Source organism: Hoplias malabaricus, chromosome 16 (genome assembly GCF_029633855.1).
Source record: "Hoplias malabaricus isolate fHopMal1 chromosome 16, fHopMal1.hap1, whole genome shotgun sequence".
Taxonomy (NCBI): domain Eukaryota; kingdom Metazoa; phylum Chordata; class Actinopteri; order Characiformes; family Erythrinidae; genus Hoplias; species Hoplias malabaricus.
Window position 1 is genome coordinate 11,297,185 of NC_089815.1, and position 16,016 is coordinate 11,313,200.

A 16,016-nucleotide genomic window follows, 5' to 3' on the forward strand; every position below is an offset into this window, starting at 1 on the left:
GTAACTACCGTCTCTGTCTCTCTCACTCACATAAACACACACACACACATACATCTTCACCTTTCTCTCTGGTGACACACAGCCTGTTTACAGGGGATTAGCCAAACCTCCAGGGACAAAATATGCAAACAAGGAATCTATCTTCTACCTGGTCTGTAAACAGCCTTCCCTGAAGTTTCCACTCCTCACTGCTATAAAATACCACTCTATACATTTAACCTACATAAGGGTTGTGGTTTTTTTAAATTCCTGTCACAAATGCAACTTGACTTTGAATGGGTATGTCTGCTGAATTTTTCTCTAGATTTGGTTTCCATAATTTTGCCAATGCCACTAGAGAAATAATTCATTTGTACAATCAAGTTACAAGTTACATTTTTAGGGGTTTTGTTATTTTGTTTGTTTCTTTCTTTTTTTGTTTTACAGTTTTTATAACATGAAAGTCAAGTTCAGTTTTATGAGACACAGTGCATCTGTTCTGTGAACATACCCTTGCAAAACCACTTGCATGTAGCCAAATTACATTACCACTGGACATACAGTAGTACTCATGCACATGTTTACATACGTTCTGAGAAGATCACGTTTACATATGTTCTGAGAAGATCAGATCTGTGTTGTACTCAGTGCCATTGCCGAGAAGCACTGGATAGTGCCCCTACAGGAGTATGTGGATAAACCATAGGTGGCTCTGTTGAAGCAGGCTTGGGGCAAGAAGTACACCAGTTTTGATCACCACGAAATGGCAGGAATATTGGGGGAGGGTAGAGGTAAGGACCAGCACTGTCTCCTCCCTCAAAACAAAGCTGAATTGCCTTTGAGAAAATCACTTAACCCCCAGCTGTTCCCTGGGCGCTGGGATGGCTGCCCACCGCTCTGTGTGTGTGTGTGTGTGTGTGTGTGTGTGTGTTTGTGTGTGTGTGTGTTTGTGTGTGTGCGCGTGTGTGTGTCCACTGCTACAGATACAAAAGACACATTTCATTGTACATATTACAGTGACTAAAAATGCACATATACGTTTTGTAATGTGGGCATTTCTTTGGAGAAACACTTGTGTGTGGCAATGACATAATTGCCACTAAATATTTATTTACGCAGGTGTTTGATGTAAACATAGTCAACCATTGCATCCATTAAGGTTAGTTAAGTCTAATATTTTAAGTCGACATTCAGAAAAGGAGGCAAATTCCCCACCTCTATCATTAGCAGTAAATAACGGGTTCTGTTATGAATATAAAGTGGATATACTATCGTTTTTTCCTGATTTTTCAGGTAGGTGATAGCTGTGTTTTTGAGTGAAAAGCTAACGCTGGGTAAGATGATCAAATGATGTTCTGAATGCACTTATTTTACCACTCTTAAAGATTTGGTCAAAAAACGGCTAAATAAGTTTGACTCTTGTTCCTCAAGCTTGTTTTAGCCTCAGGGTTTCAAATACTGTATCCTTTAATTTATCATTGAAAGAGGTCTCTTTGTTTCTTACTTGATCTCTCTCTCTCTCTCTCTCTCTCTCTCTCTCTCTCTGTGTGTGTATAGTCGTATACAAACACACACAATCTTTCTCTTTCTTTTTTGAGACATTCTTTCTGTTCATCTGTTTCTCTTTCTCCCTCCAACTATCCCTTTCGCACTTGGTATGTTTTCAGCTTCTTTTCGTCTCTGCCCTCTATCTTTCTCCCCCTATCCCTCTCATTTATATTCAGTTCAGTTCAATTCAGTTGAACTGGTGTTTTCATAAAGCAGGTCTAAAAAATTCCAGGTCTTAGCCTCAATTGTGCAAGTTGAGGTGAGAGCGGCAAAGAAAAACTTCTGTGCGTTTTTCATTCATTCATTATCTGTAAGCGCTTATCCAGTTCAGGGTCGCGGTGGGTCCAGAGCCTACCTGGAATCATTGGGCGCAAGGCGGGAATACACCCTGGAGGGGGCGCCAGTCCTTCACAGGGCAACACACATGGAAACTTGAGTTGCCAATCCACCTTCTGTGCATTATGAACTGTGTTAATAATGAACAGTATGTAAAAGGGGAGGAGTTAACTGCTCTAGTTAAGGCATTCTGTTTATGTGCACTACTTTAACTAAAAATCTGTAGCTTTGCAGCACTTGCCAGAACTGCATCCATATACCTCAGACATACACTTGTTAGAGATTCGTTACTAACCTTCTGAAGCTGCTAATAACCAAATATATCGCTATGAGCAATAATTACCTTGTGTGTTGTGTGAATGTCCATTTCTCCATGCAAAAAAGAATAAAACTGGTTCTGACTGAAAACATTAGCTGCTCAAGTATTTTGGAAAGGCGCTGACACATCAAGGGGAATGTAGTTTCTGTAGTGAATTTGCATGGGAAGTTCTTTAATTCTGCTCAGCAATTCACAATAAAATTGACATTTTACTGTTGTGATTTTAGTGGGGCACAGCAACATTTTACTGAGGCATGTGCCTAGTCCATTGACACGGCTGGTTCTAGATGATCTGTGGGTGCTGTCTTATGGTCAAAACTGGGACAGGGACACCCAGTTCAGACAATCTTCCACAGTATCTTCCCCAGCCAGATTGGATTGGCATTTGTTTTGCTCAGCAGAGAGCAGAATATTCTTTGGTGACTCTCTCTCTCTCTCTCTCTCCCATTCATCCTAAGCCCTGCGGCCCTCTTTAAAATTCCCACTTTGTTACAGATGCATGTACCTGTTTTTTTTATTATTAATTAATTTGCTGACACACAAAGACTCAATTCAGATTACAAGCATACCGATGCCAAGTGAATTAACAAATTAATTCTTAATCACATCAGAATAGCTTTCCCTTGGTCCTGTTAGTCAGTCTCCTGTAATTCAAACTGTCCATTTGGACAGACTCTTGTTAGTATCTCAGGAAAGTTTTGTATCTGAGTCCAGATTTTTGCAGTTCTAATTTAAGGACGCATTGCGGGTGCTAGTGAGCACTCCTTGAATCAGCAAAATGAGACATGGGACACATTTCAGCCTTGTGGTCATGAAGCACACCTTTGTAAGAAGTGCGAAACTGAAATATGTTCAATTTCTCAAAGGGGCACTCATTAGCGTCCTCTGTGTGCCCTTCAGTGAGGACCACAATGATGCAGACTCAGCAGCGGCCTTTTACTCAAAATTGTGCCATCCGGGACTGGGTCTAGCTCTACCTCTCTCGCACACATTCTCTCTCTCATTTTCTCTCTTCTCTCCCTCCCTCTACTCCTCTGTATTCTGCTCTTTCTATCCTGCTTCCTTCCTCAATCTTCCTCACTCTCCCAACTCTTCTCTCTCTCTCTCTCTCTCTCTCTCTCTCTCTCTCTCTTTTACTCTCTCTCTCTCTCTGTCTCCTTCTGTTACCCCATGTGCATGAGTGGTTATTATGGTATTAAATTACTGTAAAAACATATGTCACAGATGGATGTTTAGTTGAGTATTTTATTCATTTTCTTTATCAGCAGAAATTACTATTTCATGAACTTGTTTGAACTCCTACATTGTCATATATTTCATAAAGAGAATGGCTCTCAAAGGGTAATAACATCCAGGTGTTTGAGTGGAAACGGAGCAGTGTGATGCTTAGAAAGAACTGTGAAGCCCAGCAATAAAATAATCACCTGTGTGTGTGTGTGTGTGTGTTATTCAGCCCTTTATAGGGAATACCAAGTTTAAAACTGTTATTTCACTATGTATCTTCTTAAAGGAACAGTAGGTAATTTTCTCCAGTGATTTTTTTTATGTTATAAATGTGGCACATTGTCATTTAAAGAAACACTCACTGAAACACGCCGTTTCAGTGTTGTATTAACACGGTAAGGAGACTGCTGTGTTGTTTGATTCTTGCAGTATTTTGCAGGTATATCAAGAATAGAATTGTATAAAATAAACTCCAAAATGTAAACCAATGGTTATTTAACAATGTTTTATTCTTTTGGATAGACTTGCCCCATAAAAGGATTAAAATATATATTTGATAAAGAAGATTTGGTAAGTGCCATTCAAATGCATAGCCTTTTGTATACTATTAATATATTCTTCTCAGTGCTGTGAAGCTTTTTAAATTTTTATGGAATCATTTACAGCTGTGCTCATCATTTAATAATTTTTTACAGCTCCCTACATTTTCAAAGCTCACTTTTTACTACCAGCTTGAAGGTTCCCCTCTAACAAAGGTCAAATCTCAAAAATGGCAATAGAAATAACCCACAAAGTCATGAATACAAATTTGTGGGTGTATGTGTGTGACAGAATTTTTGGTCTCAGGTGGGGCCAGTTTACCAAGCAGGTGCTCCGTCAGTATGCGGTTTCCGTGGTAACCCTAAATTTGGTTGTTGATGGACATCAGAGGCAGAGACAGAGGGGGCTTTTTTTAATCCAAGACAGAGAGAGGCCTGGTGCTGAGGGGCTCAAATGTCATTAACTTGAGGAGCAGTGGCGATTAGTTAGTGATGATTCAGCTTATCTTTTCAGCTGCTTCTTGCTCTGGATTACTGAGGGTAGCTTTGCACTACAACTCTAATTTACATTAACAGCATTTGGTGGATGAGATTATGCATAGATATTTACAGTTTTAATGCAGAGGAATTTACTTTTAGGAGTTTTGACCAAGGACACTTATTATTGTGATGCAGTGTGCTTACCTGAGCAGGGAATAGAACCCCCGCCAATGATGTTACCAGCTATGCATTTCCAACGACTGATTGTTTTCACCAAAGAGGATGTATTCCCCTATATTCGCTTCTATTTTTTAAACAATGATAATCAGGTTTCCCTCATTTCTGAGAGCATGGAATTATTTGCATGTCTGAGTGTATATACAGTAGGGCTGGGCTGTATAACAGTAATAATGTAGACAACAGTATTTAAAAATGTCAATGGTGTCTCAAAATGAGGGCTGTTTGAAAATCATGATGTGTGTGCTGGGTCAGATTTCTGTTGTGTGTCTGTTTTGTTAGTAAATGAAAAAATCACGTGCACAGGGCACAGGGAGGGAGCTCTCTGACTGGTGGTGTCCCACTCTGAAAATGTGTGGGAGGGGGGAGCACAAGTCCAGTAGCCCATGGTAGCTGTGAGTTTAGCAAATTAGTTAATTATTCGTAATATTATTAGTATAAATTATTCAATGGAAGCAAAGCTGAAAACAAACAAAACACTCACACATGCTCAAAGATATGAGGTTTTATCCTCTGTGTGTGTTGTTTGAGCCTTAGTTAGCTGGAACACCGTTTGTGCTGTGGTGTTTTAACCTATTAGCTTGTTTATCTAAGCCCAACTGGATAGCGCTGATCTGAACTGTCTGTCATCACCCATACCCCACATCCTCCACTACTGCCACCGCTGCCTCCGCCCTGTTATACCGCATGCGGTGTTCTATTTTGAAATAAGCGAATACTGCCTATATATACTAATTTATTAATAAATAAATGAAAACTGACCCCAATTGTATATGATAGTATCCTTGGAAGTTCCAAGTTTACACAGAATAAACCAAGGCTCTAACAAGGACTCAGTTGGCTTATAATTGGTTCTATCTATGAGTTAATTAAAATGTTCACCTTTTCTTCATACAAGAGACTATTGATTTAAATATCATTAGTAAAACTGTGATTCTAAAGGAAAAATGTAGAAAGTAATTGCAAATTAGAAATGGAAAAGTTATACAGATGTTGTATACAAGCACGAGGAAAAAGGCTTCAAAGTAATATTCAGCTTTTTGGATATTCCCATATGAAATGTTGGAGTAATTGTGAGGAAATGGAAGCTGAATCATACCATAATATATCATTGGAGCAGGAAGGAGACTTGTGAGGTAAGCCACAAAAAGCCAAACAGTCTACAGAGTTCAGTGGTTGAGACAATGTCAACAATGTTGAAATTTCTGCAAACAACTGGCCTGTATGTGAGGGAAGCTAGAAGAAAGCCATTTCAGAGTGCCACAGTGAAATTGTGTGTTGAGGTTTTGTAGTCAGATGGGACCAGCTTTTGGCCAGAAATTAAAATACTACAAGTGGTGCAAGCCTAACTATGCCCATTCCTCAGCCAGCACCATCCCAACAGTGAAGTATGGGGGTGGTAGTGTCATGGTGTGGAAATGTTTTTCCTCAGTGGGAACTGGCATCTTGTTAAAACTGAAAGATGTCTGAATGGTTCAGTTTACAGGGAGATATTTCACAAGACCAAAAGCATCAGGTTGAACAATAAAATGATGCATGTTTTCCAAGTCAGGCCAAGTCATGGCCAGGTTTCAGTGCAGTCGGTAACCTGTGGCACTGTTTGAATACTGAATGACAGTACATTTTACTTTACAATTTATTTTTTAAAAGCATAAACATTTGAAATAGGAAATATATGACTGGAAATATTGAATTCATATGTAATCTGATGAATATAAAGTTATTAAATATTTTTAAGTGAGTAAAGACCTGTATACCAAGGTTCAGTTGTAGTGGTTCCATTCAGGAATAGAGCTCTGTAACAGTTTTCTGAACTATTACTCCTTGTTTTGTTTTTATTGTTTATTTTTCTTAGATTTTCATACTATAGTCCGCTTTTTAATTAGATTATTTAAGAGAAACACTTGCTAAGTATTGAACTCATTGGAACTAACAGCTTAGTGAACTTTTTTTCATTTATTTTATATTTATTCATCTTTATTTATACTTATCTTTATTTATGGGGCGGCACAGCAGGTAGTGTCACTGTCACACAGGATTAGTGACTCAAATGTGTCCATAGGTGTGAGTGTGTGTGTCACTTTGCAAAGGACTGGCGCCCCCTCCATTGTGTGTACCTGCCTTGCACCCAGTGATTCCGGGTAGGCTTCGGACCCATCGTCACCCTGAACTGGATAAGCAGTTACAAACAATGAATGAATGAATCTTTATTTATAAAATCCTTTTTCAAGATATTCCAGATAAATTCATGCATCAGTTTCATCGATATATAAAACATGAGATTTAATAATTAGATATTGGGCAGAAGGTGTGTGTGACAGAAAGTAAGTTTGTTCCTTTTGTGTATTAGCCTTCAAAGTATAGTGAACTGTCAGATAAGAAATTGCAAAAGAAAGTTTTTGCTCAACTGTGTAGTCAGTATTTCAAAAAATATTAATTTGTTACTCCAAAATGTATTTATTTGAATTAATTTAGCATTTATAGAGTTTATCATTTGTGAATACATTTATAGAAAATAAAGTTGATACATTGTATACAACGTTCTAATTAATTACACCAAGTGATGGTAATTAAGTTACAATCAATGTAAACACTGTATTTTGTTTACTCACACTGATGGGTAAAGATGAATATAGTACTCTGTCAAGTAAATGCCTGTGTGTGTGTGCGTGCGCATGTGTGCTGATGTGTGCATTTCAGATCTATCGGCGCTGCTGGCTGGTGTTTAAGAAATCCTCCAGTAAAGGCCCTCGTCGTCTGGAGAAGTACCCTGATGAAAAATCAGCCTACATTAGAGCCTGTCCAAAGGTACATAATTTGCACAAGAACTCACATCTCAACTTTAGTACCTGTGAAAAGATTGAGAACATTTGAAGCCATAATAAAACATGTAGAATTATAAATTACGTTTATAGTTAAGGCATTTAGCAGCCACTCAAATCCAGAGTCAATTACAATTTGTATTCAAGTTACAGGTGTGAGCAAATGAAGTCTTAGGAGTCTTGTCCATGGACTCATATTGGTATAATGTGATGATTCTGCTAAGCTGGGAATTGAACCCTGCTCTGTGATGTTAGCTACCACTCTTTTAAATGATTGGTGAAGTAAATTCCAAATTTAGTAAATTTAGTTTAAGGCGCTCGTACCAAGCTTGAGGTGCTGCCTTAAAAGCACAAAATAAAAAATGTCAAAAAAGTTCTCTTTTAGCTTATTACATTAATATTTCATAATGTTTCAGCCTACATGACCATCATCAGATGATAGAAAAAGGTATTGCTCTTCACCTTTTACAGAGTCCACACAGGTGACATTCATCAGCAACTAACAAATGTGACAAAACCTTATTACACATGCTCAGACAGACAATACAGAACTGGCAGGATAGTAAATCATCATCTTAACTGATTTAGTAATCTCGGATTCAGTATGTCTATTTGTTGGACATTTTAACAACTGTGGGTGTGGGTCTCATTCTCAGCATTCCACCAATTGTTTGTTGTGACCATGTGCTTACAAGGCATCGTTACCGGTGTTCATTTTTGATATTTGTTATCTGTGTGGGTCCTTATTTAAGATAAAGAGCAAGCCTTGAACCTTGTTTCTTTCATCTGATAAAGGCCACGTATGAAGAAACATCATGATGGTTTCAGTGTAGTAACTGAAGTTAGCAGTAACTAATTATTCACTCCCATCTTTACAGGTCAGCTCACTGGGGGCTTTTCATAGATGAAAATATATAATATAAATGTGTTTTTATTGCAAAATAATGTTGCATTAAAATGCACAAAAGTTTATTAACTAGAGAACATGTGTAATACAACAGGATGTATAAATATTGACAAGTATAATAGTGTAAAAATCCCATATGATTTCAAAACGACAGTAAAGAAATCTCTGAATAAAGTCTGAAAATCAAATTACCACAGCTGTGTGTGTCTGTACATGTGTATGTATAGATGTGTCTGCTCCTTGAATCTATCCACTATATCTGAGGCTCTGTTTTTTGGGGCAATCAATACTCTAGGCAGGAGACCATACCCACTTTCACATCGGCTGCTGAGACACACACACACACACACACACACACTCAACCACCTATGCATGGACAGTCTTACAGAGATCAATTAAAACGGTTGAAGGAATATAACTAGTCCCACCTGCCGATAACACATTCTTTCTCAAAACACGCACTCGCAGCCTCTACCATAGTCTTTCTAGATTGCTCTGTTAATGCTTTTTATGAGGAGACAACGAGTCCCTTAGGTCTTGTTCACATGGGCAGCCCAAATACAAATTTCCAGCATTTCCAGATTTGAGCAGAACATTTCTTCAGACTGAAAGGCAAAAATCCACACAAAATCTGCCTTTTCCTAATCGGATTCAGGTGGTTCCAAATCCAACTTATATCTGGGGCTGAATTCACAAAAGCTTTCCTTAGAAATATATTAAGAAGGATCTTAAGATAAACTCCAAGTAGTTCAAAAGAATACTTGAATGCATTTCTCCAAAAAATATTAAGACGTTCTCAAATATTGTCTGAAGGAAGTCTTTAATTAATTAATTTCTTAAGATTTTTCTCTTCATTGTTTTATTCTTCTGTAGGCAATATTTTGTGAGGCGTTTCATTCTGCATTTTACAGTTTATAAATGCAGTAAGACGCATGTTTAAAAGAGAATTGACCATTATTACCATTAATCAGTTAAATCTGTGCAGCTGAACAAAATGAACAAAAGAAGGATCATGCTAGGTTCAAAAATTTAAGTAAACAAGAACTTGAAGTGAAAATGGAGGAAAGTGGCAACAGGAAAAAAAAAAAACAGTTTGCCATTATTTGGCAATATTTTTTACTATGTCCACATTTAATCATGTTAAATTAGACATTATTGATGGTAACTCAGCTATTTAAATTGATCATTTTAGAGTCTTACATGAATTCAAACCTAAGACAAGTGTCTTAACCTTTTGTAAGGTTAAGAAGATAGTTAAAAACATATGTGTTTAAAGAATACTAGTATACAATTGTTTCTTAGAATGTAAGTTAAGGAGACTATTCTTAAGAAGATGTTTTGAACAATAATCGTTTATATTAATCTTACCGTAAGTTAAGAAAAAAACAAATTTAAAAAGAATTTCTTTCTTAAGAGACCTTTGTGGATCTGCACCCTGATTTCTGAACATGCATGAAATTGTATGTCATGCATTTCACCCCCATTTGTGAGTAGAGCTTAATGCTTTCCCACCCTCAGCCAAAAATGTACATCTAAGTTGTTACTGCAGTCTAACCACACAAATCCAATTTGTTCACTTCAAACTTGCATTATGGACACTAAGAAACAAATCGAATTCATATTGCAGTGTGAACAGACATGAAGGTATTAACTTTTATGCATTTTGCCCAACATGAAAATAATTAAACATTGGTTTCCTGCTCTGTATGTCCACAGGTGACAGAGATCAGTAATGTGAAAAATGTGACAAGACTCCCACGTGACACCAAACGCCAAGCTGTGGCCATTGTTTTCACTGATGACACGTCTCGGACTTTCACCTGTGATTCAGGTTACACTCCATTGTTTCCCGTTTTTCCCAGCCCTTGTTAACACAACTAAACCCCAGTTGTCACAAAATCTGCATTAGACTGCATTTCAGCCCTGAAACTGCAAGTTATAAGTCCTGGTGATATTTATGTAGGTTAATTGCAGATGTCATGACTGGCTTTTGCATGTAACCTTGTAAATTTTGACCTACATTATTGCATATTGAGTAAACGTACATAAATATCACAAATTTGCAAATCAGAGCTATGAGGTACACATTAGAAATACACTATAACCCAAAGGTTTGTGGAGACCCATCCAGCCTTTATTTGAACTTAAATAGAATTAATATTGTGCTTCTTTGATGCAGTAGGAGCTTGTACTTTTCTGGGAAGGTTTTTCACTAGATGTTGGAACATTGCTGTGAGACTTTAATGGACTTCAGCCACTAGAGCATTACTAACGTCTGCTACTGATATTGACGGATTAGTTCTGGATTATAAACACCACTCAAACTTATTTCAAAGGCATTGGAAGGTGCTCGGTCAATCCTTATAATACATTTCCCAGCTTCACCGCCTGATACAGTGCTTTATACCCCTTTAACCAATGCTTGATTGATTTTATTTATATGTTTTATTGCTTTTTAATGGACAAGCTGTGTGTGTGTAATTGAACAATTATTTCTACAATAGGTGTAGTTTAGTATAGATTTTTTTATGTGTATCTTTTGAACATATATTGTACACATTGTATAATGTCAACAGTAAATATGACTGTGTGTGTATGTGATGGTGTTTGCTTTCTGTCCACTAGAGCTGGAAGCTGAGGAGTGGTTTAAAACCCTGTCAATTGAGTGCCTAGGCACCCGGTTGAATGACATCAGTCTTGGGGAACCTGACCTTCTGGCTGCTGGTGTTCAGTGTGAGCACACAGGTAGGCTCAGAACTTAAAGCTTAAATAAATAGACTCTTTAAAGCTTAAATGTGTAAATTGTTGTAAAATTGGAAAAAGTAGGACTACCCAATTAATAAATAATTATTTTAGTCATTAATATATGGTACATTTATGTATGCGAGATTCAGTCATTCTGTAAAGTCATAAAAAGTTATGATTGCAGATTGCAGATCTGAAGCCCTTTAACATATGCACGGTTATCCAGAAAATTTTTTGGAGCTTACCAGGAAAAGGTGTATGTGGGAATGCGAACTTCCCGGACACAGACTTTATCTTTCTAGCGCCCTAGTAAAATCTTTCAGTAAAGTCCAAGCCCTTAATGTTTAGGAGTATTTCCTGCATGTGCTGCACAGATACTACCACATACCTAAAACAGGTGTCACATGTCCCAAGAACACTCCTGACAGAGAAAATCTCCCGCTGTACGCTACATGTCTGAAAGGAGTACTCCGGGACATCTCTGGACCAATACTCTGGAGTTTTTCTTGAGTTTCTCTGGAATTCATATGTGAAGGGTCTAGTTGGTGTTCAGACCAATGTAAACAAATGTATTTACATATTGGCATCACGTATATGGCTAAAAAAAGAAGCTCTGGCTTGATGCGCTGAATACATGAGAATTTGAAATTCCCTTAAATACAAAATCAGCTTTATACTGAAAATATATACTGGAAAATAATAGATAATTTTCTCAAATGTCTAACAATCTTAACATTTCTTTAGAACACTCTAGAGATCTTGGAATTGTTAGATTCATCACCTTAGGGAATAGCACCACACCTGTTACAATATAACATTCGACACATAGTGTGCAATAATATTTTTAAGAATACTATATATTCTGTAATGTAATTTAACTTAAGCACAAAATAAATTTGAATGACATCGCAGTGTGGCTTTGAGTTTATAGGTTTCTTCTTATTCAGAGTGAGCGTCTTGTATGAGTGAAACAAAATCACCTAGGAATGCTGCAGACATGGCTGCTGTGGTATCCAGTCAGCATAGACATTTAACACTTCATGTCTCTTTGATGTTGGCACTTCCAGAGAGATTTAATGTGTTCCTGCTACCCTGTCCCAATCTGGACATCTACGGAGAGTGCATGATGCAGATCACCCATGAGAACATCTACCTGTGGGACATCCATAACCCGCGCACCAAGCTTGTCACCTGGCCCCTCTGCTCGTTGCGCCGCTATGGCCGGGATGCCACTCGCTTTACTTTTGAGGCTGGCAGGTAAGAATCCACGAGTGGGGCTAGGATTGAATGAGTTTTATATTCCAGTCAAAATAAGCCTGAGTGAAATATTCAAATCTCAAAGGCTGCATTTTTTTATAAATGCCTACCTGATCAACAATATTGTCTTAAACTATTTCAATTTTAAAATATTTAACCCAGTAATACACAACTTTTGACATGCCTGTAGATGAGATAGACCAATCAGAAGCAACCAAACACCCGTGTGCCCTCAGATTACAACAACGCCTAACAATGAGAGGCACATGAATTGCTCTGCATACAGAATAGAGGGTCATTTGGGATTTATATCAGGCGTGAGTTGAGCAGCAGCATTTCACCTGCATTTTCAGTTGGCATTCTTATATTGTTAATTACAAACCTTCCATTGTGACACTAGGTTACATGCTGCAGAACAGTGAGTTTCTGATTGTGAATGTAATCAATTACAGGGTTTTAAATGGCTGGTATTTTTCTATTTGTCCTATTGTTTAAATGATTTCCTACCCTGTTCATTCAGATAGAACTGGGATTCTTATCCTGGGGGTATACAAAACAATATTCTGATGCTAACTGAGGTGCAACTATCAATAAGTGGTAGCAGATGAAATTGTTGTTTGAAGCCACAACGTTCATGATTAGTCATCCTCTATAGATCCACCAGCCAATCATAATTCCTCACTAAACATATCTGTATAACTAACAGACAGAAATAAAGTTGAAACACAATTTTGTGTTATTATGCCTCTGAATCCTGTTGCCACACACTCTCTGTATATGATCAAAACAGAAGGGTTTGTGTGTATCATCCTGTATTGGCTGTGTTTTTTAAATCTCTGTGTGTTATGGCAGGAAAAAATAAACAGAAAAAAACAATAATTCTTGGCTGACTGGCTATAATTGTTTCTTCTGGTGATTCAGCCCTGAAGATGTGGGGCCCATAAACAGATCTACCATAGATATGTTGCCTTGTATCTTCCTTTGTTATTTCCTGCTGTATCAAGTTGATTTTGACTGAATGATGCTTGTTTATATGTGATTGATGGTTTTCATTTCGATCGTCCATTGCATTTTTTCTGTATTGCAGCCCCAATAAAAGTAGTTTAAATTTGTCCTCTTTTTACAAATGTATCTAAAAGATTTCAGTTCTTCCCCCTTAAAGCTATCTTAATAAGCAGGACTTTGACCTTCCAATTCTGTGGCGCAGCAGGTAGTGTCGCTGTCACACAGCTCCAGGAACCTGGAGGTTGTGGGTTCGATTCCCGCTCCGGGTGACTGTCTGTGAGGAGTTGGTGTGTTCTCCCCGTGTCCGCGTGGGTTTCCTCCGGGTGCTCCGGTTTCCTCCCACAGTCCAAAAACACACGTTGCAGGTGGATTGGCGACTCGAAAGTGTCCGTAGGTGTGAGTGTGTGAGTGAATGTGTGTGTGTCTGTGTTGCCCTGTGAAGGACTGGCGTCCCCTCCAGGGTGTATTCCCGCCTTGCGCCCAATGATTCCAGGTAGGCTCTGGACCCCCCGCGACCCTAAATTGGATAAGCGGTTAACAGATAATGGATGGATGGATGGATATTTATAAACTATATAAAATTTCTTATATTTGTTTCTTTAAAAATTGTGGATTTTATGTTTGTATTATCTGGTTCATGAGCATTTTATGAATTCATGATCCAGACAAAGCACACCTCAGAAGGAGACAGACACAAGCAGAGGTGAGCTCTGTTGAACTGAGGACCTCATAAAGAGATTGATTGAATAGATTAGAGGAAATTCAATGGTGGATGAGGCGTTCTTATCTCCCCACGGCGCTTTGATCAAATAATAAAGAAAGATTTGCAACGCCTGCAGGGTGCCCCTGAAAGGACAAAGATAAGAACATTTTTGGGGTAATGAAGAACCGCGGTTTCACACTGCCCCCTACTGGCAGGTATTACCTGTGCTTGTGACTTATCAATTGATCTCTTTCTGTGGAATATGACTTGGAGAATTATTGTAATTTAATTTGAACAGTACGGATGGGGTGGGGGCATTTATACCAGCCTAGCCAATGCTTGGCACTGAATATGGCAACCTTAGGTTTGTACAGCTGCTCTACAAAATCCCATTCTGTTGGTTAGTGTTTTTTCTGTGGGGATTATACCAAGTGATGCATGGATGTTTGAATGTCTTGTGTCCAAAATGAGTGCACTTTAAATAACTGGATTTATGGATTATATAGGATTCCTTGATGGGATTTTTTATAATGTGGATTTCTAATTCATTTTGAGTTTGTTTGTGTGTGTGTGCGTGTGTGTGTGTGTGTGTGTTAGAATGTGTGACAGTGGTGAGGGTTTATATACATTTCAGACTCGGGAAGGGGAGCAGATCTACCAAAGGGTCCACTCTTCCACGCTGGCTATTGCCGAGCAGCACAAGAAAGTCCTCATGGAGATGGAGAAGAACAGTAGGGTAAGTGTCAATTACTGCCAGTATTCTTTCATGTCTTCTTGTCATTCTAATGTATCAGTATTAGATCTGCATGATGTGGTCTTAACATGTTGATGTTAACACATTTAAAAAGTATATTGCATAGATATGAGAAGCAAAACAATTTAAGTATATGTCTGAATAGATGTGCAACTTTACACACAATGTTTTCTCTATAAATAAAAAGAAAATCAATCTAACCTCTCATTTAAGCAAATGGAAAAATGTACATGCAGAAAATGTTGAAATTCTAACTCCTGGGTCACCAGTCTTATCCACAAAGGGTCTGTGTGGCTGCAGGTTTTCATTAGAGTTGAGCAGCGCACACCTGATTCTACTTATTTAATCAACCAGTCTCCTCTCTAAACAGCTAAACAGTGTGTACTTCTCTTTGGTTAGAACAAAAACCTGCAGCCACACCTGCCCTTCAATCCATAAGATTGGTGACCCCTGTACTAACTGCTCACAATTTTAGGCCAATTTTTAAAAAAAACTATTTATGGTTTTTGTTGAGAATAATATAGAAATATTTTTAATAGACGTTTTGTTTGTATGTATTTACGTCAGTTGACATGAAAGTGTTATACAGGTCCTTACAGTTCAGTGCTACCCAAGTTAGAGGATAGAGTATATCTTGAGCTGGGCGTGTGTGTTTGTGTGTGTGTGTGTGTGTGTGTGTGTACTTTGTCTTACTTTTTACATTTCGGGAAATCTAATTATGTCACTATAAAGCTGCACATTTGTTCTGTTTTATTATTATAGTTCTTATGTGTTCATATTGCACATTGATATCACTAAACCAGCAAAAATAGAAATAAAAAAGATTAATCCTACTGCCCTACTTGTCAATGTCCATCTTAAACTCAATGCAGAATCATTCTTGTTCTCAACTGCTGATTTAGCTCCTGTCCAAAGACTCAGAAGCAGGCTCCTACCCCTGTACGCCCACAGCCATCTTGCCACGCAGTGCCTTCTGGCACCACATCACAGGAACACAAGGCGGAATGGACCCTGCCAATGGTAAAGAGCCCACCAGAATCTCTAGCACTGCTATATAAAGCAAAGTTAAATGTTTGTTGACACCTTTAAATCTTTCTTCTGTAATTAAGGGTACTAATGGTCTTATATATCCCTTTATTATCTTCTGAGAAATATTTAGAC

The 16,016-nt window shown here is 38.0% G+C and overlaps 1 protein-coding gene across 2 annotated transcripts in view; it reads left to right on the top strand.

The window, feature by feature from the left end:
• dok4 (docking protein 4) overlaps positions 1-16,016 on the top strand; it is a 67,598-nt gene that overhangs the window by 46,282 nt on the left and 5,300 nt on the right. For both annotated transcript variants that reach the window (XM_066647999.1, XM_066647998.1), the window contains 6 exons: positions 7,363-7,470; positions 10,108-10,222; positions 11,017-11,136; positions 12,204-12,393; positions 14,699-14,837; positions 15,758-15,875. In XM_066647999.1, coding sequence (XP_066504096.1) covers positions 7,363-7,470; positions 10,108-10,222; positions 11,017-11,136; positions 12,204-12,393; positions 14,699-14,837; positions 15,758-15,875 — 790 coding nt within the window. The remainder of the gene's footprint in view (positions 1-7,362; positions 7,471-10,107; positions 10,223-11,016; positions 11,137-12,203; positions 12,394-14,698; positions 14,838-15,757; positions 15,876-16,016) is intronic.